At 41.5% G+C, this 25,082-nt stretch overlaps 1 protein-coding gene across 1 annotated transcript in view; it reads left to right on the top strand.

Moving 5' to 3' along the window:
• Positions 1-25,082, top strand: part of caprin1b (cell cycle associated protein 1b) — a 109,676-nt gene that overhangs the window by 17,316 nt on the left and 67,278 nt on the right. Inside the window, exons 3-5 of the mRNA XM_043705513.2 lie at positions 5,109-5,195; positions 6,592-6,830; positions 11,187-11,269. Coding sequence (XP_043561448.1) covers positions 5,109-5,195; positions 6,592-6,830; positions 11,187-11,269 — 409 coding nt within the window. The remainder of the gene's footprint in view (positions 1-5,108; positions 5,196-6,591; positions 6,831-11,186; positions 11,270-25,082) is intronic.

Genomic DNA, 25,082 nt, shown 5'->3' with positions numbered 1-25,082 from the left:
GAGTATACTTAAGAGAGAAATCAGGAGGGCAAAAAGTGGACATGAGATAGCTTTGGCAAATAGAATTAAGGAGAATCCAAAGAGTTTTTGCAAATATATTAAGGACAAAAGGGTAACTAGGGAGAGAATAGGGCATCTCAAGGATCAGCAAGGTGGTCTTTGTGTGGAGCTGCAGGAGATGGGGAAATACTAAGTGAGTATTTTGCATCAGTATTTACTGTGGAGAAGGACATGGAAGATGTAGAATGTGGGGAAATAGATGGTGACATCTTGCTAAATGTCCATATCACAGAGGAGGAAGTGCTGGATATCTTGAAATGCACATAAGTGGATAAATCCCCAGGATCTGATGAGATGTACCTGAGAACTCTGGGAAGCGATTCCTGGGCCTCTTACTGAGATAGTTGTATCATCGATAGTCACAGGAAGACTGGAGGTTGGCTAACGTGGTGCCACTGTTTAAGAAAGGTGGTAAGGACAAGCCAGGGAACTATAGACCAGTGAGCCTGATGTCAGTGGTGGGCAAGTTGTTGGAGGGAATCCTGAGGGACAGGATATACATGTATTTGGAAAGGCAGGGACTGATTAGGGATGGTCAGCATGGGAAATCATGTCTCATGTTTTTTTGAAGAAGTAACAAAGAGGATTGATGAGGGCAGAGTGGTAGATGCAATCTATATGGACTTCAGTAAAGCCTTCGACAAGGTTCCCAGTGGGAGCCTGATTAGCAAGGTTAGATCTCATGGAATACAGGGAGAACTCGCCATTTGGTACAGAACTGGCTCAAAGGTAGAAGACAGAGGGTGGTGGTGGAAGGTTGTTTTTCAGACTGGAGGCCTATGACCAGTGGAGTGCCACAAGGATCGGTGCTGTGTCCACTACTTTTCATCATTTACATAAATGATTTGGATGTGGGCATATGAGGTATAGCTAGTAAGTTTGCAGATGACACCAAAATTGGAGGTGTAGTGTACAGCGAAGGAGGTTACCTCTGATTACAACAGGATCTTGATCAGATGGGCCTGTAGACTGAGGAGTGGCAGATGGAGTTTAATTTAGATAAATGTGAGGTGCTGCATTTTGGGAAAGCAAATTGTAGCAGGACTTATACAATTAATCGTTAGGTTCTAGCTAGCGTTGCTGAACAAACAGACCTTGGAGTGCAGGTTCATAGCTCCTTCAAAGTGGAGTCACAGGTAGATAGGATAGTGAAGAAGGCGTTTGGTATGCATGCCTTTATTGGTCAGTGTATTGTGTACAGGAGTTGGGAGGTCATGTTGCGGCTGTACAGAACATTGGTTAAGCTACTGTTGGAATATTGTGTGCTGTTCTGGTCTCCTTCCTGTTGGAAAGATGTTGTGAAACTTGAAAGGTCTCAGAAAATATTTACAAGGATGTTGCCAGGGTTGGAGGTTTTGAGCTATAGGGAGAGGTTGAATAGACTAGGGCTGTTTTCCCTCGAGTGTCTGAGACTGAGGGGTGACCTTATGGAGGTTTATAAACGCATGAGGGGCATGGATAGGCTAAATAGGCAAAGTCTTTTCCCTGGCATCGGGAATTTCAGAACTAGAGGGCATAGGTTTAGGGTGAGAGGGGAAAGATATAAAAGAGACCTAAGAGGCAACATTTTCATGAATAGGGTGGTGCGTGTATGGAATGAGCTGTCAGAGGAAGTGGTGGAGGCTAGTACAGTTGCAATATTTAAAAGGCATCTGAATGGGTATGTGAATAGGAAGGGTTTGGAGGGATATGGGCCAGGTGCTGGTAGGTGGGACTAGATTGGGTTGGGATATCTGGTCGGCATGGACGGGCTGGACCGAAAGATCTATTTCTGTGCTGTACATCTCTATGATTCTATATCAAAAGGAACTTCAGCAATCACCTGTGTACCCTGCAGGTGAACCCGTCAACCTTTTTGCCCTCTTCTTAATCAAACCCATTGTCCGTGTTTACTGAAACTGAACTGCACTGGATCATCAGTCTGTTAGCTTTTTGGGTCAGTTTGTTTATTCCTTCTTTGGATCAAATACTGCCCCTGATTTTCCTAGCTAGCCATGGTTGGGCCATCTTTCCAATTTTATTTTTGTGCCTGGCAGGAATGAACAATTGTTACATTTCCTCCATGTACCCTTGAAATGGTTGGCATTGCCTATCCACTGTCATCCCTTTCAGTAACGTTCCCCAATTTATCATGGTCAGCTTGTGTTGAATACCATTATAGTTTGTTTAATTTCGAATCTGGGCACTCATCTCCGAAGCAAATGAGCCTGTGATCTGAAGATTTGGGTGTCATTCATGAATCAGTAAATCTTAGTAGGTCCAGCAAGGACTTAGGACTCTGACAGCATGTATCTCTTTTGTTAGAAGTGATCTAAATACAAGAGTAGAGATCATGATTAGTTCTTTGGGCTATATTTGGAATATTGTGTGCACTGCTGTATTGGTCACCTTATTTAAGAAAGAATGTAGATACTTTGGAAGCAGTTCAGACAAAGTTTATTAGTCTAATACCTGGAATGCACAGCTTAGAGGAAGAAATGTTAGAATAGCTGGGGTTGTATTCTTTGGATTTTACAAGAGCAAGATATCACTTACTTGAAACATACAAGATTCTGAAGACTGTTGCTAGTATGTGAAAAGGATGTTTCCCATTGTGGGAGTTTTTAGGGAAAGATGGTTTCTTTTAACTTTTCTACATATCTGATTGTGGACTGAAGTAGGAAAAGTATGGTTTGAAAAGTCACACATTACTAAGCTTTTTAAAAGCAAGTTAGCTGTTACTTTGTGGAAATGCTGTTGACATAGCCACTTGTTAAAGTACTAGTGGAAGCCAAGTGACAGTTAAGTTGGACCTGGCAGGTGGTGTATAAAAGGAGCTTTGGCTGGCAACTAGTACTAGATCAGGCCGAGTGACCCAATTATCAGTGATGAAAGACTTTTATTCCTGCCAACAGCTATCTGGTTCTCCGGTAGCCAAACACTTTGGGAGTGTGAATATTTGGTCAGTTATTAGATCTCTGCAAAGGCCCAACCTCTGTCTTCTCTGTTGTAAAATCCATCTTAAGCTTTGAGAAAGCTAGTTTATTTTTCCCTCAGCAGTTGGTGACAGATATGTCTCTTAATCAATAAGCGAGAGACTTAGCAAATTTGAATCAGCCACCCTGTACCTTCTCCAAGCAAGTGACAGTATCTGGAGTAAGAGAATAGAGGAGCAGCATGTCCTCACAAATCAACATGGTCATCTCAGTGGATCCTGTCAACAGGGACCATTATATTGCTTTTCTAGTCTTGCCATTGACCCATCTCATCCACTTTTTTTTTTCCTGTTTGTGTCTCTGTGTGCGGATTGGTGGAGGTCAGTCGGGGTCTGTTTTAACTGGTCCAGTTGTATAGTAATAGTTCATAATTAGTTGTAGTTCCAAACTTTATTTATAATAAATAGTAATTCTTGTTGAGTGTAGAAACTTGGTCCATCTGTTTTATCAGTTTGGATCTAAGAGACTGGTAAATTGTGGAATTCTGCATAATTATTAACATTTAACTTGAATGTAGCGGGGCTTGATTATTCCTCACTGTGGTCACACACTGGTCATGTTAAAACCAGGTGTCACATGAAAAATAAGACTGTCCATTTCAGACAAGTGAGAACTTTTTCTGAATGGTGAGACTTCGAAATCCTCATCCTACAGATGGTTGAGGCAGAAACTTTCAATATTGTTACGGTGAAGGTTGCTGTTTGCTTGATGAGCAAGAAGATGACATCTTTTTATAGAAAGGTGGGAATCTGGGGTAACTACATGAGTCATGCCATGTTGCAAAATGCTGAAGACTGAAGGGGTCACGTAGCTTACTGCTTCAACTTAGTATGTTTGTACACCAAAGAAATCATGGCGATATTGTGAATGTGTCAGCTCAAATCCCTTTCAAGGGCGTGAATGTTTAATGTGGTGGATAGGGATTGATCAGATTCAGCAACTTGTTCCTTTATTACGTTCACTCTTGTTGAATCTGCATTTTAATAGGCAAGTGGAAGTGATTTTATCACATGGCTGACTTTTGCCTTGTGACCTGTGTGTCCTGAGAAAAAAACAATTGTAATATTAGAAATATATGAATTGTTTTATAATAGGTTATTGACTTCAGTCAGGATGACTGAATCTTGATGGTTATTAGCTCTGCCAATCAAACCCATATGTTTGAATGACATGCTAGTTATTTTCTCTTGATGTTTGATAATCGGTGTTGTCATCCTTTGAACAGAGCCACTGTTGCCCAAAGAGGGAAAATAGCACGCGAAGATATGAAATAGTAGAAAATTGATATTGATGTTTTGATGTAGATATTTTTATCGGTACAGCAAATGTATATGTAGAAACAAACACAATGTTGGAAAAACTCTTACCTGGTAGCGTCTGTGGAGAGAGAAACTCTTGGCATTTCAAGTCGGGAATGACAAATTCAAAACTACCTTTCAGCACTTTACGGTTGTCAATGTGGTCGCACTATTGTAGTTTGTTTTACCTGCGGGGGGAAATATTAAAGTTTGTTACAGATTTATAAAACTGGTTTTTTGATGGCATGATACTGGTATTTTCCAGGTTGACAAATTTGTAAGCTTTATGAAGAAAATTTTCATGAGTCACATTTATCCACTTGCTTCCACAGATTACATCAAGGCATGTCTTCTACAATTGTCTGTGGAAGATTTAACACTTTTGAAAAGTGGATGTTAAGTGTTTAAAGAAGTGGCATTGCAGAGTTCTTTGATTTTCAGGTGCTGCTTCCTGATTAATAAATCCACAGACATTTAGGTAGTCAATAAAAATGTGTTGCCTATATTTAACCATTTGCCAGAAAAGCTCACCTCAATTTTTTTTTATTCTATGTGGGCAGTTGAATTTTTAGCTGCATGAATTACATCCCTGTCTGTCAAATATTCTGCAGTTTACTCTGCTGGGAATATGTCATTTTAATGGTTTGTCACTTGTAAGATTCACCAAGTAGAACGAACCGATTCCTAACATGCTTTTAGGAAAGCATTGTGCGATATAATTAGTTTTGTTGATGGGTATCAACCATGAGTAAAATACTTATTAATTTTCTTGTAGGAAGCTGTTGGAAAATTACAGGAGGTTGCAAATAACCTGGAGTTTGCTCGTGAATTGCAGAGGAGCTTCATTTCACTGGGCCAAGATGTAAGTATGCAAGAGATATTTGGGATGAGGAGGCAGTTAATACATTAATAACTGTTATATATTTAAGGTGAGTGTCGCCAACTGTCTATCCACATATGGTAATATATGATACTACATAGATGCATTCTTTCCTTGTTGTAGATATGCTTGTTCCTTGTTTCACTTGCTTTTGTTTTTTGTTGATTTGTTACATATCCTTTGGGATATGAACATCACTGGCAACGTCAGCATATGCTACTGCTACCAAATTGCCACAAATAAGTAGCCTGCTGAGATGTTGGATAAGGCAGATGAGAGCCAGTCACGTTTTCAGATCAGAGAAGGAGGGCAGATTTATTATCGGACAGGGCATTGTTGAGCCAGGCAAGTTGTAAATGACCAGTATATCCTTCTTGCTTTTGTACCGAATGCTGTTTTATCAAGTGGAGGGTCCTCTATGCCTTCTGAATCTACCCAATGTATTTGAATAATCTGTTTGTGTAAACTTCACATACATGTTCTTTTGTACCTTGTGCTGTATATTATGTATTCTAATCCAAGTGTAACCCTTCATACATCTGTATCAAATTTCATGTGCTGTTTCTCTGCCCATTCTGCGATCTGGTCTGTGCCTCCTTGAAGTCCTTCTCTTAGTTCACAATGTTGCCAAGTTTTGTGTCTCAGGGATGCCAACTCACATCCTTGTTGAGGCTGTTCAATTTCTTCTTTAGCTTTATTGACAGTGCTATTGTGTGGCACTTTTTCTGATGGCTTTTGAAAGTGGTTGGATGTTAAACTGGTTACATTACTCTAATATAACTCCAATTGAAATTACTATTGTAAAACACAATTTTCCCTAAAATCAATGCTGGCTTTCTGGAACCCATGTTGGCTAATTAACTCTTTGTATTGTATGAAGTGAGAATTTCTGCAATGTTTCTTTGCCAGCACTGAGGTTCAAATAATTGGCCTGTAATTGCTGATCTTACTTTGTTGTTTGAACAAGGGTGTAACACTTGCAATTATCCAGTCCTTCAGCATCACCCTTGTATCCAAAGAAGATGGGAAGATAATGCCAGAGGTTCAGCAACATTTTGCTCTTGATCTCCTCCGTACCAACCTATACATACTAATGTTTTGAAGTTTTCTTTTTCGCAAGAGACGTTCTACAGAACTTGAGTTTTTCCACTGGTTGTTAGGATAAAATCTGATTTGCTTTACGATATGTTATTTGAAATTGCTTATGTCAGGAGTAAAATAGCCATATTCAGTAAGGGATTACTGTATGTCAATAAAATTAAAAAAAAGTTGTACATCATTTTGGCACTATTTATTTCCATGAGTAGGTTTGTTGCTCTGTGTATTTAAGCTTTAGTTTTACAAATTGACCTAATTAATTTGGGCTTTATTTTTACAGATTCAGAAATCGCTGAAGAAAGCAGCTCGACGGGAACAGCTAATGCGAGAGGAAGCAGAACAGAAGCGATTAAAAACTGTTCTTGAACTACAGTTTGTTTTGGACAAATTGGGTGATGATGATACACGCACTGACTTGAAGCAAGGTTGGAATGGGTCTCCTGTGCTTACTGAAGAAGAACTGGGAATGTTGGATGAATTCTACAAGCTGGTACAACCTGAACGGGACATGAACCTCAGGTACCGAGTTGTTATAATTCCTGATTCTTCGTTAAGGAAGTATCTGTTGCTTCTTAAAAATAGAGGTATAACCTGAGTAAACTAATTTCATTGCCCATAGTTTTACCAAGGCACTGTAATCAGTACCAGCGATGTTGGGTCCTTATTGATTTCATTTTAGTTAATTTGTAACCATTTGATAAAACTGAGTGGCTTACTTTGCCATTTCAGAGGGTGATGTCTCCCACATTCGTGTTTGGAGTCACTAATAGACCAGAACAGGTAGGGTCAGATGGGACTTTAGAACAATAGATTATAGTTTTGTGGTTACCATTAGATTAATCTTTGAATTTCAGATTTATCAAATGAATTTAATTCTACAAGCTGCCACTACATAGTTAGAAGCCATATTCCCGGAGCATTAGTTTGGAACTCTGGATTAGTAGTCTGGTGACCTTAGTACGACACTGACATCTTCCACTGCCACAGACACTTGGGAACTTAGGGCTCAGGAGTAGGCTGTTTGTTTGGGGGCCAGGCTCAAAGTACCTTTCAGTAAAATCCATACTTGATGTGGTTGTGGTCAAAATGCCACTTGCCTATCTGACCCTCATAATTCACGACTTATCTAAAATCTCTTGAAATCTGCCTTCAATAAATTCAATGACCAGCCTCCATAGCTTCTCGGCAAGAAAATTCCACATTCGAACAATCCTCATGCTTTGTTTTGTTCACCCCGCCTCACCTCTGTTTTTAAAGGCAGACTTATTCATAAACTGTATCACCACTTGCAGAGTTCCAAGCAAGAGGCAAGATCTTCATTGTATCCACCCTGTAAAATCCCTGGAAGATCTTGCATGTTTCAATAACAAGACCTCCGCTTTTCTCAGCTCCAGTGGTTCAAGGGCCAACATGTTCAATCCTTGTTCATAATATAATTCCTTCATTCCAGGGTGTTAATTTCTGAGTGAAAGGAGCTGAATAAAGTGGTCAGCAAGCTGTGTTGCAGAGAGATGTAGGGCTAGGAGGTGACTGAAAGTACGTTAATAATAAGCCTTTAATCCCATTTCTTATTGTGTCTTGTGAATCCAGTGTTCATTTCTAAGTCAGTTCTAAGTTTATCTTTTTGTAATCTTGCATTGTATACATTTATTATCTGGATTTTGGTACTGATGACAAAGACAGTGCCATAGCAGCATTGGAATCTTGCGTTGCAAAACAACATGGTGTGTTTATTTTACTGCACAACAGAAGTATTTATGTTTCTTTAGTTACCGCTTGGAAAGCAAAGTAAAATTAGAAGTTGTCGAACAGAGTTGCAACCGTGAATTCCTATTGTATCTAACACGATAATGTGCTCGTTGAAGTAACAGAGTTTACGTCTAATTGTGGGGCTAGCTTCTTGATGTAATATTCTTAAGGACAATTACAGTTTGGTTCAAAAAAAATTGCCTAAGGCAAGTCTGTGTAATGACCAAGTATTGACAGGCTAAGACAACCGAGGAGGGCACTGACGAGTGTTCACACCTGCCATGTAGTAACAATTTTATGACATTGATCAACATGTCCCTTGAGCCTTTTCCTTCTCTGAATGCTGCTACAACAGCTGCAAAAAAGATTTCATGAAGAACATTTATCTGAAAAGAGGCTTCAGTCCAACCTGTACAAAAATCTGCACTCATGCATTGGCAACTCTGACACATTCCACCACAGCGGCTTATACAATTCACAAAATTCTAAATTAATCATCCATAAATTTGCTTTACACTCAATAGATCCTTGGAAAAATTTGCTGATCTAACCTGCAACTTCACCCAAAGCCATTAAGTTCTGTTCTTGGTCATATTCTGTCTGTGTAGTAAGTTTGCAACCTGTGTGTATTTTTGATAGATAATGTTTACAGACAAACAGTTTAACAAAAAGCTACATAAGGATGGTGGAGAAAAAAGATATACATTTATCATTTTAAAAGTATACAATGCCATTGTGAAAAACCAACATAATGTCTATTCATTTTAAAAAATATTTTGAGCTGTGCCTTAGCACTTGCATTAAAGTTCTTTGCTTCTTTTCAGTGCTAAGTGGCATAACTAAGGGGCGGTGTCAGGCGAATTAATTTGGTAATTAATGCAGCAGATTCGTTTTGGGCAATTCTGAATTTACTGTAACTGTTTGAGACAGTTTGGGGTGGCAGGCAAGCTATTGGGTCACTTTGTTAACAAGTACAGGACCACAATTCGGAAATAAGCACTTGACTAACTCCAGTGTCGTTTCAAGGTTGCCGGATTTGCAGATAAAGTATTTCAGTTAATTTAAGACAACATTTGTACATTGATATTTCAAATTTAGCTGAGAAAAATCTTGCTTATTGGCCTTTAGCTGTTATATCATTAATTTAATCCACCTGGACCTATGTTGAGTATTGCAACCAGAATATCTTGATATCAAACTGTTGAGTATTTTGTTGAAGGTTGAGCAAGTATGGGATGTTTTTTCTAATTATTATTGATTTCTTGACTCTGGTATTAATTCCAAAGATCATGAATTTAGCTGTTTGGCTTTCTAATTTAACTCAGAGTTATTTATCTCCTCACTAGAACCTCTTTCTTATTCCCACCTATGTCACGGGTACAATGATGGGGTCGTTTTTCCACTCAACTTTCTTTCCTTAAACCAGATGAGCAGCTGCAGAGAACATTATTGAACAATGTAACTGTGGTTTGCAGTAATAAAACAGTGTTCCTTTTTACTCCATACTTGAATGGCTACCTGCACTTTTGCAATCCCTGCTCTTGTCCGCACAAGCTGCAAGAACCTGTTGGATATTTGCAGGGGATCATACTCATCCATTTGCTCCCTTTAGGGTCTCCAGGGGATCATTCTCTTGACAACCCAGTTCATTTCTTGGTCACATTTCTTCCTGTCACCTTAGCAGGCAGGTACAAAAGATGCCTTTCTAACCTTTTTCTGTCTAAACTGTCCAAGGCCCCAAATGTTCCTTTCAGCTGAAAGACCAGTTTACATGTGAGCATCTCCATTCAGTCCACAAGCTGACTCCAGCTTTACGGTTGCCTGTCATTTTCATCTCATTTACCATCATGCTGATGTCTGTCTTCAATATCCTGAAGTATGGCAGAGAAACTGAATACAGGTTCAAGGGGCAGCACTTACCTTGTGCTTAGGCACATGACACCTTTGCATTAATAATCTAATTTGACAATTTAAACCCACAATCTTTGCCCTTGTTTTATTGGTAAGATTTTGTTTCAGTCTTGCTTTTGCTTCCAGGTGCTGGCTGTTTGTCGTTCTACCATTCACATCACCTCTGAGCACAGCTTTCGCTTTCCTGCCTCTTTAGCTGTGCATGACCAGTTCTTTGTCATTTAGTTTCTTCTGTCTCTCTCTTAACATAGACCTTCCCTTTTACCACTTCATCCCTCCAACACTTTCGTAAAGCTCATTGCATTATATGAAAACGTATAAAAGTCTGAAAGGTCATTGTTCCAAATGTCTCCTTTCTCAAATTTTGCCTGACTGCTGGTACTATACAGTTTTTATCTCAGACTTACAGTATCTGAATTATTTTGCTTTTGTATGAATTGTTTATGGATTACTTCATGGTTTATATTCAAGTCATAAGCTACTTGGAACCAGTGAGCCCTGTTTTATTGACTTTGCTTGGGAGGTATAGTTTTGTTACTTGGCACTGCACTTGTTACTCTGTCAGCTGCATTGTTAACCTGAGGCCTCAACTGATGACATCAGTTTGTGTGACAGAGCCAGCTGGCATTTGAAGTTGATTGCAAATTTGTTTATGAAATTTGGGTAATTCAGTAGAAACAGTCTGAGAAAGGTTTGTTCGCTACAAAATTCATTAGCATATTCTGAATTGTGGGAGGTACATGTAATTGCAAGTACTTAATTTTGCACTTATTGTATTCTTCACGTCCCTTCCTTAATCCATGTTTTGGACCCCTCCAGGCTTGTGTCAAGACGGTAAAGATGTAGTATGGGCGGCACAGTGGTTAGCACTGCTGCCTCACAGCGCCAGAGACCCGGGTTCAATTCCCGCCTCAGGCGACTGACTGTGTGGAGTTTGCACGTTCTCCCCGTGTCTGCGTGGGTTTCCTCCGGGTGCTCCGGTTTCCTCCCACAATCCAAAAGATGTGCAGGTCAGGTGAATTGGTCATGCTAAATTGCCCGTAGTGTTAGGTAAGGGTTAAATGTATGGGTAGGGGTATGGGTGGGTTGCGCTTTGGCGGGGCGGTGTGGACTTGTTGGGCCGAAGGGCCTGGTTCCACACTGTAAATAATCTAATCTAATCTAATTAAATGTTCGCTTTACAAGCTTGTGCTGATGTTATTTTCTGGTTTATAGGTTGTGTGAACAATTTGAACAAGCTTCAGTGCACTTATGGGACCTACTGGAAGGAAAAGACAAAAAAGTTGGGGCCACAACTTGTGAGTATCTGAATCCAAATTTGTGTTTTTATCAGGCTTGCAAAGTGAAGCTTCGACAGATGTTTAGGTTTAGTCACAAGGACTTGATATGATTGTCTAGTTAACTTTCACATCTCAAAGTAAAAATAATGCTCCACGTGAGAGTCTTGATTTTAATTTTTTTTTGCAATTATGTCACTGCCACTCTAAAACTAGTTCTAAATATTTGCCACCAGTGTTTGAAGCTGGTCGTGGAATCATTACAGCTCAGAAGGAACCTACATGGTCTATTGCTTCTGCACTGACTCTCCAAGTCATTTAGCGGTTTCCCTGCTGCCTTTTGATAAACTTGCACATTCTTTTCCGATAATAATCCAATCCCTTTTAAATATCTTGATTGAACCTCTCTTTTACACACTGAAGTAGTGCATTTAAAACTTTAATCATTCCTTGCGCGGGAAAAACGTTTTTGCTCTTATCACTGATTTTTAAATTACTTGTGACCCCCTCATTCTTGATCATTTCACAGTGATGTTATTTTCTCCCTGTCTGCTCTTTCTGGACATTTCATGACTTTGATTACTTGGATCGACTCTCTTCTCCATTGTTCTTCGGCAGAGAAGATCATTCGAAATTCTTCAGTCTTTGTAACTGAAGTTGCTCATCCCTGGAAGCATTCTGATGTATCTTTTTTTGCACTCTTGCCAATACCTTCACGTTATTGAAACCCTTGTTGATTTTACCCTTTGTTTGTTTTACTCTTGTCAATTTTGGTTTGCAAGGGTGAGCTGAATGTGACCTTTGAACGGTGTGCAACAACTTGTCTTCCTTTAAGAAAAGGAACAAACAACTTGTTTGTGAGGCCAGGCCTGACATTTAATTGCAGGTTGGTTCTTGATCAAAGCATTCCATTAATTTTTCAATACTGATGGAAAGCAGTGTGTTTAACTAGAATGTAGATGTTTGGCTATTAATGAGATCACTATCTTGGAATTAGTGCGAGCAAGTTGTAGGGAGCATGATGGTTAAACAGAGAGAGAGAGCGCCAGAGTTTGACTTGGTTTTGGACTGTTTCTGTGAGGAGTTTGGCTGTTATGTTACAGCGTGAAGATTTGAAGCTTGCTGCCTAACCCTTCATCCTCAGCTATTGGAAGTCCAGAGCTTAGAACCTAAGTTATAAGTGTGACTGAAACTTCAGAATGACTTGCAAAGGTGACACTGTTTCATGTCTTCAGAAAATCAAACATGAGACCATTATGCATCCCTGTGGAACAAGATTTAGTGAAAACTGCTTATGTAATCTCGCCTTTGTTAAAATTTAATTTGTCAGTGAACTGTGTTTATTGGTCTGTTTGAGAGATTTGTTGGTCTGTTTGTCTTGTGTGAATAGGATAAAAACCAAAGTTACTGGACTTAAATTGTCGACGTGAATTTGATATTTTGTTTAATTTTTTTGCTAGGCTAAAGTCACTGTATTGCTGCTAAACTGCTAAGTCTTTTGGTTAAGCTGTTGACCAGGGGTCTAGAATTGATTATTCACAAAGCCTGGGGTCGGTTACAAAAGGCAGTATTGGATCGTGTAATTTCCCAACTGGTTGCAACCTTGTTGTATTGTTTTATCAATACCTATTCACTACAGTAAACCAAGGTAATGGTTTGCATATCTGTCTGCCCTGATGAAATTTGGTAGTGAATTCTGCAAGTTTCCAAGCTTACTATCTCTGTTTCCTTGCCACTGTGCCATTCAGTTGGCTAGTGTTGCATTTGGTGTCCCAAAAGAGTTTTTATATAAAAGGGACATTCCCTTAACTAATATGCTTTCTCAGCCACTCCTACTGTCAGTGACTTATACACATATTTACTTGTGTCCCTCTATTCCCTACCCCTTTAGAGATGTACAGTTTAATTTGCATTGTCTATCTGTGTTTTCATTATCAGAATGATTCCTCTCATTTCTCAGCATTGGATTTCATATGCTGCCTGAATATCCATTGCAGCATTTTGTGTGATCTTCTGAAATTGTACGCCATCATAGTTCAGTTGACTTTTTCATTTGGGTATTGCTTGAGAGGCCAGAGTTTGCTGCCTCTCCTGAATTAACTCAGATCAGTGATGAGCTGCCTCCTTGAACCACTGTGTCGTGCTTGTGACATAGCTGCGTACAATATGCTGGTTGTGAGGAACTTCCAGGATTCTGACCCGCAGAACAGTGAAGGAACAGTACTATTCCAGCAAATCAACTGTCTTTGTAGGAGCTCTGCTTAATTATTGTGAGTTGGATTTAAACTAGATGGGCAAGGATGAGATCCTCACAAGGTAGTTCTGAGCGGACAGAAGCTGAGGTGAAATTCGGAGTTAAAACACAAGCCGAAATGGCAGAGAAATAAAGGATGGATAAGAAAGAAGTTAGTTTAATAAGGCTAAATAGAATGTATTTTAATACAAGAAGTCTGTGAAATATGATAGATGACCTGAGGACACCTGTAAATACGTGAGTGGAATGGTATATCAAAGCAATATCTGTGACTTGGATGAAAGATGTGCAGGATTGACAGCTCCATGTTTGTGGTTATGGAGTTTTCCGATGATACAGACCGGGCCAGAGTCGAGGTGGGTATGTCACAGTGTCAAGCAGGAATCAATTATAGTGGAGGGTGGTGATGGCTTGGAAGGATCTTCAAATGAGGCTGTATGCAGTAAAGAAACAAGCACCCTTGGGTGTCTATGATGGCGCCAGTCAGAGACATATAAGAAAATTACAGAAATAGTACAAGCTTTCAACTGCCTAAATATGAAGTTGTATGTTTTTTCAGTGTGCAAGGCAAAGAGGGTGTGAAATTCTTTGATTGCATCCCCAACACAGAGCCAAACAAGACTGGGGGTAGTTTTGAACTATGTCAGGTGGAAGGTGTCAGGATGGGGAGCATCTTGAGATGATTATTTGTAAGTCTTAACAAAGTTATGATCACTATGGAAATGAGTATGGATAGACCAGGTTTTAAAAAGTTGGAAAGTGACGAAAGAACAATTTTAGGAAGATAAGATATAATTTGGCCCAAGTGGACTGGGGGAGCAGTTACATGGAGCAGTAGGAGACCAGCAAGGAGGCAATAACCAGAGCAGTGGGAAAATGCCTTCCTCTAAACACAAAGGAGTGGTACCAAGACTGGAGAGCTGTGGATATCAAGGGACATAAAGATTAAGGTTGAGCTGAAAAATTTGACCGGTAATAAGAGCACGGTATAGCAGAGTTATTAGAGAAATACAAGATGTGGAGGGGGGTATCTTAGAAAATGATTTTAGAAAGCAAAAAGAGAGCACGTGACTTGGAGTACAGGTTCATAGCTCCTTGAAAGTGGAGTTGCAGATAGATAGGACAGTGAAGACGGCATTCGGTATGCTTTCCTTTATTGGTCAGAGTATTGAGTACAGGAGTTGGGAGGTCATGTTGCAGCTGTACAGGACATTGGTTAGGCCACTGTTGGAATAGTGCGTGCAACTCTGGTCTCCTTCCTATCGGAAAGATGTTGTGAAACTTGGAAGGGTTCAGCAAAGATTTGCAAGGATGTTGGCAGGGTTGGAGGATTTGAGCTATAGGGAGAGGCTGAACAGGCTGGGGCTGTTTTCCCTGGAGCGTCGGAAGCTGAGGGGTGACCTTATAGAGGTTTACAAAATTACGAGGGGCATAGATAGGATAAATAGACAAAGTCTTTTCCCTGGGGTCAGGGAGTCCAGACCTAGAGGGCATATGTTTAGGGTGAGAGGGGAAAGATATAAAAGAGACCTAAGGGTCAACGTTTTCACAGAGGATGGTATGTGTATGGAATGAGCTGCCAGAGGAAGTGGTGGAGGCTGGTACAATTGCAACATTTCAGAGGCATTTGGATGGGTATATGAATAGGAAGGGTTTGGTGGGATGTAGGCCAGGTGCTGGCAGGTGGGACTAGATTGGGTTGGGATATCTGGTCGGCGTGGACGGGTTGGACCGAAGGGTCTGTTTCCATGCTGTACACCTCTATGACTCTATGAAAGCTTCAGTGAGTAGAATAAAGGAAATATCAAGGGGTTTTTAAAACACAAAGACCAAGACAATAAAGAGGGAAACACAGTCGGGCCCATTAGGGATCGTAGAACTGAACTGTGTGCAGACATGGAAGATTTAGGCACTGTCCTAAATGACGACTTAGTGTTGATGTTCATAGTGGCAAAGAACAGACCAAGTGTTGACATCAGATGGCAAAATATTAGAAATGAACAGAGAGGGAGGTACTAGAGTGTTTGGCAGCCTTTATAAGGGTGTATGCCTGCGGGCCTGGGTGAAATATTTTGCTGCTCGTCGGATGCTGCCAGAATTGCTGTGCTCTTGCAGCACCACTGATCCAGAATGAAATTTATTCCAGGCTGTTGTAAGGGGTAAGTAGTAGATAGAAGGGGTCCTGACAGTAATTTTGAAATTTTCTTTGGCCACATGTCGATTGCTAAAGTTTTCCCATTATTATAAAAGGGTTGAAGGGATTGATAAAATTACAAACCTGTCTTTTTAAACTTGCTGGTGAGAAGTTATTCGAAAAAACTGAGGACCTAAATATTTTTATGCTTGGAAAGACCATGAATAATCTGCGATAATTGCCAAGAATTTACAATGTTCAATACGTTTGATTTAAATATTGAGATGAGAGAAAGTGAGGGCTGCAGATGCTGGAGATCAGAGCTGAAAATGTGTTGCTGGAAAAGCGCAGCACCTCCAAACGGACCTCACCACCAGTGATATATTTCCCTCCCCTCTCCTATCAGCGTTCCGAAAAGGCCACTCCCTCCGTGAATCCCTCGTCAGGTCCACACCCCCCACCAACCCAACCTCCACTCCCGGCACCTTCCCCTGCAACCGCAAGAAATGCAAAACTTGCGCCCACACCTCCCCCCTTACTTCCCTCCAGGGCCCCAAGGGACACTTCCATATCTGCCACAAATTCACCTGCACCTCCACACACGTCATCTATTGCATCCGCTGCACCCGATGTGGCCTCCTCTATATTGGGGAGACAGGTCGCCTACTTGCGGAACGTTTCAGAGAACACCTCTGGGACACCCGGCCCAACCAACCCAACCACCCCGTAGCCCAACACTTTAACTCCCCCTCCCACTCCACCAAGGACATGCAGGTCCTTGGACTCCTCCATCGCCAGACCATGGCAACATGACGGTTGGAGGTGGAGCGCCTCACCTTCTGCCTGGGAACCCTCCAACCAGAAGGGATGAACTCAGATTTCTCCAGTTTCCTCATTTCCCCTCCCCCCACCTTGTCTCAGTCAAATCCCTCGAACTCAGCACCGCCTTCCTAACCTGCAATCATCTTCCTGACCTCTCCGCCCCCACCCCACTCCGGCCTATCACCCTCACCTTGACCTCTCTCCACCTATCGCATTTCCAAAGCCCCTCCCCCAAGTCCCTCCTCCCTACCTTTTATCTTAGCCTGCTGGACACACTTTCCTCATTCCTGAAGAATGGCTTATGCTCGAAACGTCGATTCTCCTGTTCCTTGGATGCTGCCTGACCTGCTGCGCTTTTCCAGCAACACATTTTCAGCTCTAAATATTGAGATGACCAGGAGTGGTGGTGAGAATAATGCATTTGATGTGGTCTACGTGGATTTTAGCAAGACTTTTGGTACAGCAGACTGAGATGATGGGATCCAAGGCAAAGTGCTATGTTGATCTAATATGAGCTGAACAGCAAGAAGCAGAGGGTGATGATGGAAGAATGTTTCTGTGACTGGAAGTCTGTTTCCAGGTGAATTTCATATGGTTGCGGCCCTTGTTGTTTGTGATGTTTATTAATAGTTTGAACTGATATTTAGGGGAGATGATCAAATATTTGGCTGTCATGGGAATTGGTAGAATGGTAAATAGGCAAATTGCAGAAGGATATTAATGAAGTAGTGAACAAGAAATTCACCTGAGAAAAATGAGAGGTAATGCACTTGGGGTGACTAACAATGGAATGGAATTACAGTGCAAGCGGTTGAACCAGGCAGGTCCTGAGGATCAAGGAGACCTTGGTGTGGCAAATCCCTTGATCCCTCATAGTAGCAGGGAAGATCGTTGGTGTTGAGGCATACAGGATCCACGTCTTTATTAACTGTGGCATAGGCTGTAAGAGCAAGGAGGTTGTGCTGAAACAATATAAAACTGATTAATTCACACCTGGAGTATTATGTCTCGTTCTGGTCATCACAGTACAGGAACGATATGCTTGTGAGGATATAGAAATGCTAATTTATCTGGAAGATCTGAAATGTGAGGAAAGATTGGATTGATGGGGTTGTTTTCCTTGGAACAACAAAGGTATAGATAGGACTTAATAGAACTGTTTAAGATTGAAAAACAGAGGGTGGCTAAGAAGCTATTTGGGTTCCCTTGCTTGCATGTTGAAATTGTGACCAAATTGCTGACACACTAGTGAGTGGAAACTGGATATCTTTACCCTATCAAAGCTTTTCATAATTTTGAACACTCACTGTGATCACCTCTTGCCTGTATTCTGTCACCAAGTCACCCTTTATTTACATGTGAAAGTCCTTGACACTAATCCAGCTCCCTCAGAGCCAGATCTGAGTGAACAGAATGTTGGGCATTCCTTCTTTCCCCTTTTTTTTGCTGTTTTTTTTTTCTCCCACACTACTGCCTAACAGTGGTAGTGTTTATTTTTCCCCCGCATCCATGTCATGCATGTGCAGGTGTAGGAAACAGTGAAAAGGCATTCCTTTTTCTTCCTGTTCAGAAGTCAGTCTTCTCTCCTCCTTAATACAGAAAAGTGGAGAGTCCTTTACTCACTGGTCCCACTCCCTCAGAGCCAGCTCTGACACTCCTGTTTATTTTTTTTTCCCTAAACCCCCCACACTACCGCCTAACTGCGGTAGTGCTTATTTTATCCCCAGCACCCATGTTGTGTGTGTGCGCAGGTGTGAGACACAGTGGAAACGCATTCCTTTTTTTAATCTGTCAGCCAGGGGTCCCTGATTGGACCAGATTAACAGCTCCAATCAGGGAACTCATTCTCTGAGGTCTACCTGGCTGACCTCATTCCAGTCACTACATTCCACACCCTCTGAGTTTGAGGATATAGGCTGGTCCTCTTGTAGCGTTTTCTGTTGCATGTGACCACTGGGTCAGGTACCTCCGACTCTGCGTTGGATATGGGTGGCATGTAACTCAGGAGTTACAACCCGCCTCTTGTAGCTGGAGTTTGGGAATAATACACTCTCCTCTTTCAGTGGCAAAGGTGTTGATGTGGTGAAATGTGCTGTGTCTGTCTCACTTTCAAAGATCTCTTTGATGCTTGACAGAGGGGAAGAAATCTGGTTCCAACTGTTACAAGAAACATGGCACCACTTGTGAGTTTGCGGCTTTTGCATGGTCCACGTGCTTGTGTTCAGGACTGTTGTTACTACCCAAACTTTACATGTCACTTGTCCTGACGTTGCTTTGATCAAACCTCTTCGCCATGCAGGGTAATTTCTGTTGTTCCTGTACCAAACATTGTGAGTTGTCTGTCTTGCTTGGTCGAGTCTGGCATTCATACTGGCATCTTGTGTTTCAAGAATGAACTCTGCATGTCCAACCACTTGCAGTAGTCATTCACAATAAGGAAAAATATTGAACCCGTGGAAGGAGCTGCACAGTGAATGTGTGACCCAGTCCAGAGTTTACCGGCCATTCCAAAGAATGTCAAAGAGTTGCTGCAGGTACATTTTGTCCATGTTGCCACTCTTGGCACTACACCAACAGAACTGTCTGCATCCACTCCTGATCAACTGCTATAACTTCGATCTAACATCTTTGCTTTGGCAAATCCTGGATGACCTTGGTAGAGATCAGTCAGTATCTGGCAGCAACCTTTGCTCGGGACAATCACTCTTGCTTCCCATAATAGTATGCTGACCTCCATTATTATGTGGTCTCTTTGGGTCCAAATATTTTTCAGTTCTGGTTCTGACAGTCCTTGGTTTCCCCCATCACTAGCTGTTTCAGTTTTGCCAATGCCAGAACATTGTATGTTCAAAGTCTGATTGCCAGCTGTGATTGTAAGTGTGTCCAGAAAATTTAAAACGATTAGACTCTTCCGGTGGTGGTACCACTGGTATTTTATCTGCGAGCCGAATGTGACTTAATGTATCCAAATTTGCAACTTGGCCTCCCAGACGGTTTTCAAACTTGTAATTGTATGCACTCAGTATTCGAGCCCACAGCTGAATTTGGCCTGAAGCTTTGAGTGGCACTGCCCTTGCCCTCTTTAAGTAGACCTAGTATGGATTTGTGGTCTGTTATTACAAATTTATGTCCATCAAGGTATTGGTGGAACTTCCTGACTCCAAATATGATCAACTGGAAGAAAGTGAAGACTGCAGATGCTGGAGTACCAGAATTGAAAAATGTGGTGCTGGAAAATCACTGCAGGCCAGGCAGCATCCGAGGAGCAGGAGAATCAACGTTTCGGGCACAAGCCCTTAGGGCTTATGCCCGAAACGTCGATTCTCCTGCTCCTCGGATGCTGCCTGGCCTGCTGTGTTTTTCCAGCACCACATTTTCCAACTCCAAATATGGTCACCCAACCTTTCTTGCTTACCTTGGCATATTTATGCTCCGGGTTAGCCAAACTCCTAGATGCATATGCTATTTGGCATTCCTTTCAATGGGGTCAAGTATGAACTAATACTACCGGAATGCCATAAGGGGAGGCATCACATGTATGTACCAGCTTTTACTTGGGATTGTTGTGTGCCCAACATGTTAGACGACGATAGTTTCTTCACTTCCTTGAAAGCTATGGCTTGGCTATGCAACCATTTGTAAGGCTGACCCTTTTTGAAGAGTTGATGCAAAAGTGTCAGGGTGAAGGCCAGGATATGTATGAACTTTGTGTAATAATTCACCAGCCCAAGGAAAGACCCACATACCAGTCCATACATGGGAGCCAGGGCCCCATTGATTGCCCTCAGAAGATAAAGTGAAAGGATGTAACCGGCTGTAATTGGCTATGTAGCTCAAGGAGGGCATTTGGGGTGTCTGTAGCAGATATTTTTCCCTTCCAGGTTATACACCAACCCAGGAAAAACGTCCAAGGGTGATGTCCAAGTTCTCTTAAGTGTTCCTTACAGGTCTTCCCTGTTATTAGCAAGTCATCTGGACAAATGGCAACCTAGGCTAGAACTTGCAAAATATTTTCCATCATCTGCTGAAAAATTATTCAGGCTGAAAATGGTCCAAGTGGCAGGCTTGTATATTGGTACAAATCGATTGTTGCATGCTTAGGGGAATCTTAGGGGAACCACAATTTGAAGTACACGTGGCTGATATTCAGCTTTCTGAAGGACTTTGGGTATAAAACCTTTATGCAAGGGACTGGGTCTTTATCCAGCCGCGTAAAGCGATTTGCTGTTTATTTAAAATCTCCCCATAAGACCATAAGACATAGGAGTGGAAGTAAGGCCATTCGGCCCATCGAGTCCACTCCGCCATTCAATCATGGCTGATGCGCATTTCAGCTCCACTTACCAGCGTTCTCCCCGTAGCCCTTAATTCCTCGAGACAACAAGAATCTATCAATCTCGGCCTTGAAGACATTTAGCGTCCCGGCTTCCACTGCACTCCGTGGCAATGAATTCCACAGGCCCACCACTCTCTGGCTGAAGAAATGTCTCCGCATTTCTGTTCTGAAATGACCCCCTCTAATTCTAAGGCTGTGTCCACGGGTCCTAGTCTCCACGTTTAACTGAAACAATTTCCTAGCATCCACCTTTTCCAAGCCATGTATTATTTTGTACGTCTCTATTAAGTCTCCCCTTAATCTTCTAAACTCCAACGAATACAATCCCAGTATCCTCAGCCGTTCCTCATATGTTAGACCTGTCATTCCAGGGATCATCCGTGTGAATCTCCGCTGGACACGTTCCAGTGCCAGTATGTCCTTCCTGAGGTGTGGGGACCAAAACTGGACACAGTACTCCAAATGGGGCCTAACCAGAGCTTTATAAAGTCTTAGTAGTACATCTCTGCTTTTATATTCCAACCCTCTTGAGATAAGAGACAACATTGCATTCGCTTTCTTAATCACGGACTCAACCTGCATGTTTACCTTTAGAGAATCCTCGACTAGCACTCCCAGATCCCTTTGTGCTTTGGCTTTATTAATTTTCTCACCATTTAGAAAGTAGTCTATGCTTTTATTCTTTTTGCCAAAGTGCAAGACCTCGCACTTGCTCACGTTAAATTCCATCAGCCATTTCCTGGACCACTCTCCCAACCTGTCAAGATCCTTCTGTAGCCTCCCCACTTCCTCAGTACTACCTGCCTGTCCACCTAACTTCGTATCATCGGCAAACTTCGCTAGAATGCCCCCGGTTCCCTCATCCAAATCGTTAATATATAATGCGAACAGATGTGGCCCCAGCACCGAACCCTGCGGGACACCGCTCGTCACCGGCTGCCATTCTGAAAAAGAACCTTTTATCCCAACTCTCTGCCTTCTGTTAGACAGCCAATCCTCAATCCATCCCAGCAGCTCACCTCGAACACCATGGGCCCTCACCTTGCTCAGCAGCCTCCCGTGTGGCACCTTATCAAAGGCCTTTTGAAAGTCTAGATAGACCACATCCACTGGGTTTCCCTGGTCTAACCTACTTGTTACCTCTTCAAAAAATTCCAACAGGTTTGTCAGGCATGACCTCCCTTTACTAAATCCATGTTGACTTGTTCGAATCAGACTCTGCTCTTCCAAGAATTTAGAAACCTCATCCTTAATGATGGATTCTAGAATTTTACCAACAACTGAGGTTAAGCTGATTGGCCTATAATTTTCCATCTTTTGCCTTGATCCTTTCTTGAACAAGGGGGTTACAACAGCCATCTTGCAATCATCCGGGACCTTTCCTGACTCCAGTGACTCTTGAAAGATCTCAACCAATGCCTCTGCTATTTCCTCAGCCACCTCTCTCAGAACTCTAGGGTGTATCCCATCGGGGCCAGGAGATTTATCAATTTTAAGACTTTTTAACTTTTCTAGCACTATCTCTTTTGTAATGGCAACCATACTCAACTCAGCCCCGTGACACCCTTTAATTTTTGGGATATTACTCATGTCTTCCACTGTGAAGACTGACGCAAAGTACTTGTTAATCTCCTGCTATTTCCTTATCTCCCATCACTAGGCTTCCTGCATCAGTTTGAAGTGGCCCAATGTCTACTTTTGCCTGTCGTTTGTTTCTTATGTACTGAAAGAAACTTTTACTATTATTTCTAATATTACTGGCTAGCCTACCTTCATATTTGATCCTCTCCTTTCTTATTACACTCTTTGTTATCCTCTATTTGCTTTTGTATCCTTCCCAATCTTCTGATTTCCCACTGTTCTTAGCCACTTTATAGGATCTCTCTTTTTCTTTAATACATTTCCTGACTTACTTTGTCAGCCAAGGTTGTCTAATCCCTCCCCGGTTAATCTTTCTTTTCTTGGGAATGAACCCAAAGGTGAACTGATCTGTCAGGCTTCAAAGTCGGTATTACTGGTGCTGCCATTTCACAAACTGGACTTACTTGATGATTCCTTGGCTTTCCATTGTTCTGATTTCTGCCTCGACTTCTGTCCATCAGGTAAATGGCACTGACAGGCCTTGGAGAATTGTGAATTACGTCCTGGTCTACATGCAAGATGGCTTTAGCTCTTTTGATAGTCCCTCAACTTTCATGAAGGATTTCTGGGTATTAAGACATTACTCAGACAGCCAATTTCTAATCATTAAATGTTGAGTCAACTGAGATGAACTTATATCAACCAATTTCACTCCATCAAGCTTGACCTGAGCCTTTTACTACTATTAGTGGTAATTGAACCAGTTGCATCTCATCAGAGGCCAAAACCAAAGTTGTTTCCTTAGTCTGTAAAGCTTCTCCAGTATAGGTTCTCAGTCTAGTAGAGATCTTGCACAAACCTAGTGAATTTTGTTTAAAAACTGGTTTTGCGATCACCAAAAGGCCATGCTGGTATCCATCTCCTTTAAAACTGGGTGACCATTTAACCAGCTGTTTATTTTGGTTCTGATTTGGATGTTGCTAAGTCACTTAACTGTTCCAAACTAGATGTAGGTGGATTTTCCAGGGTATGCACTGCTGAGTACTGGGCGATGAGTTCTCGTTTGGTATAGTTGGACTCTAGCTATCTCAAGAGCGCATACCAACAGCAGTTATACTGGCTTGCCAGCCCAGATCCTGAAGAAAATTTTACAAGTTCGGCTGAGGCTTGGCCTTGTTTTGGAATTTTGCCTTCACTCAAATGGTGTTTTCCAAGCTGAGTTGAACTGGCAAGGGTGTTCACTTCCATCGGAATACCCTGCTCCATGTGCTTTTTCGAGTGATAAAACTGGTTGTAGTGCCTGCTTAGAAGTCTGGTTGGGCTACAGCTCGTAGGTGCTTTTGGATGTTTACATCATGAATCCCACATACCAACTTGTGTCAGTACATTAAGAGTTAAACCAAAGTCTAATGCCTCTACCAGTTGTCTGAACCAAGTCAGAAATCCCATTACAGATTCCCTTGGTTCTCGAGTTGCTGAGTAAAACCAATTGCATCTCAAAATGAGAGGTGGTTTGAGGTCATAATGTTCTTTCACAGAATCCATTAACTCTTGAAAAGCTTTGGTATCTAAAAGAAAATTTAGGCTCCTAATAATGCAAAAGGCTGTGGATCCACAAGCTGTCAGCAGAATGATTTGTTTTTCATTACCCCCAAAGACATTTTCCGCCAGAAAATAATGGATTCTTTCCACAGACTGGGCCCAGTCTTTGGCAGGGTCGAATGAGTCAAGCTCCCCAAATAATGGCAGAAATGCTTACCGATCTCAGATGACCGTTGTGAGTGAGTTGCTTCAGGAGTGAGCTTTACTTTTGGTGTCACTGAAATACTTCCAGAGACCGATATCTCGTTTTCCAAGTTATGTTTTATTTACACATGGAAAGGCCTTGGCACTAGTCTAGCTCCTTGAGAGCAAAATCTTGAGTGTGGGCTCCCTGATTGAACCAGATGAACACCCCTAACCAGGGAATTTATATTCTGAGGTCAACCTCGGTGTCCTCATTACGAGAAACTTGTTCTAGAAGATAAATTAAGATGTTTTATCCAATCAACAATGTGAAACTTAACCTTGGTTTCAAAGAGCCATGTTGACTGGTCAAGGCTAATTTATTTCTTACTCCATCGATGCTGCTGGACCCAATTGAATTTCTATAGCACTTTTGTTTTTATTTCAGAACACCAGCATCTACAATACTTGGGTTTTAATTTGAATATTGTTTATCTTTTGCAAGTTTTTTTTTTTGCACGGTGCTCATTGTATTCATGTCAGACTTCTGGCTTGTCGACTTCATTTCTCTAATTCTAGTCAATGAGAAAGTGTTGCTGCCTCAAGTAAGTTGTTCCACAAAATAGGTTGATATTAATTGCTGAAGCTCTGCCACTGTAATGAGCTTAGTTAAGCTTTTAAAGTAACATTTTGATGTGTGTGTATATTGCGATCTGCAATACCTTTTTCACTGGAGAATTTGGCTAACATTTCCAGGATTGAGCTTTAATTTAGATTTGTTGCAATCTTTTCCCCTTTTGGAGAAATGGAGTGGGTCAGGCTTTTAGTTTTGGAACTGGGTCTGTAATTTGAATGTAAAAGACTGCAACGGATTATCATTTGAACTGATAGTTATTACTTTTCACAGCACATGCCATTTGCTGTATGAAGTTATATCAAGCTCACTTGGAGCTTGATGCTATTTCATGGTCCAAAATTGCAA

Source organism: Chiloscyllium plagiosum, unplaced genomic scaffold (assembly GCF_037043375.1).
Source record: "Chiloscyllium plagiosum isolate Xiang-an unplaced genomic scaffold, Cpla_swu_hap1 HiC_scaffold_18, whole genome shotgun sequence".
NCBI classification, from domain to species: domain Eukaryota; kingdom Metazoa; phylum Chordata; class Chondrichthyes; order Orectolobiformes; family Hemiscylliidae; genus Chiloscyllium; species Chiloscyllium plagiosum.
The sequence above is the reverse complement of the archived record's forward strand: the minus strand, read 5'-3'. Positions and strand labels throughout refer to the sequence as shown.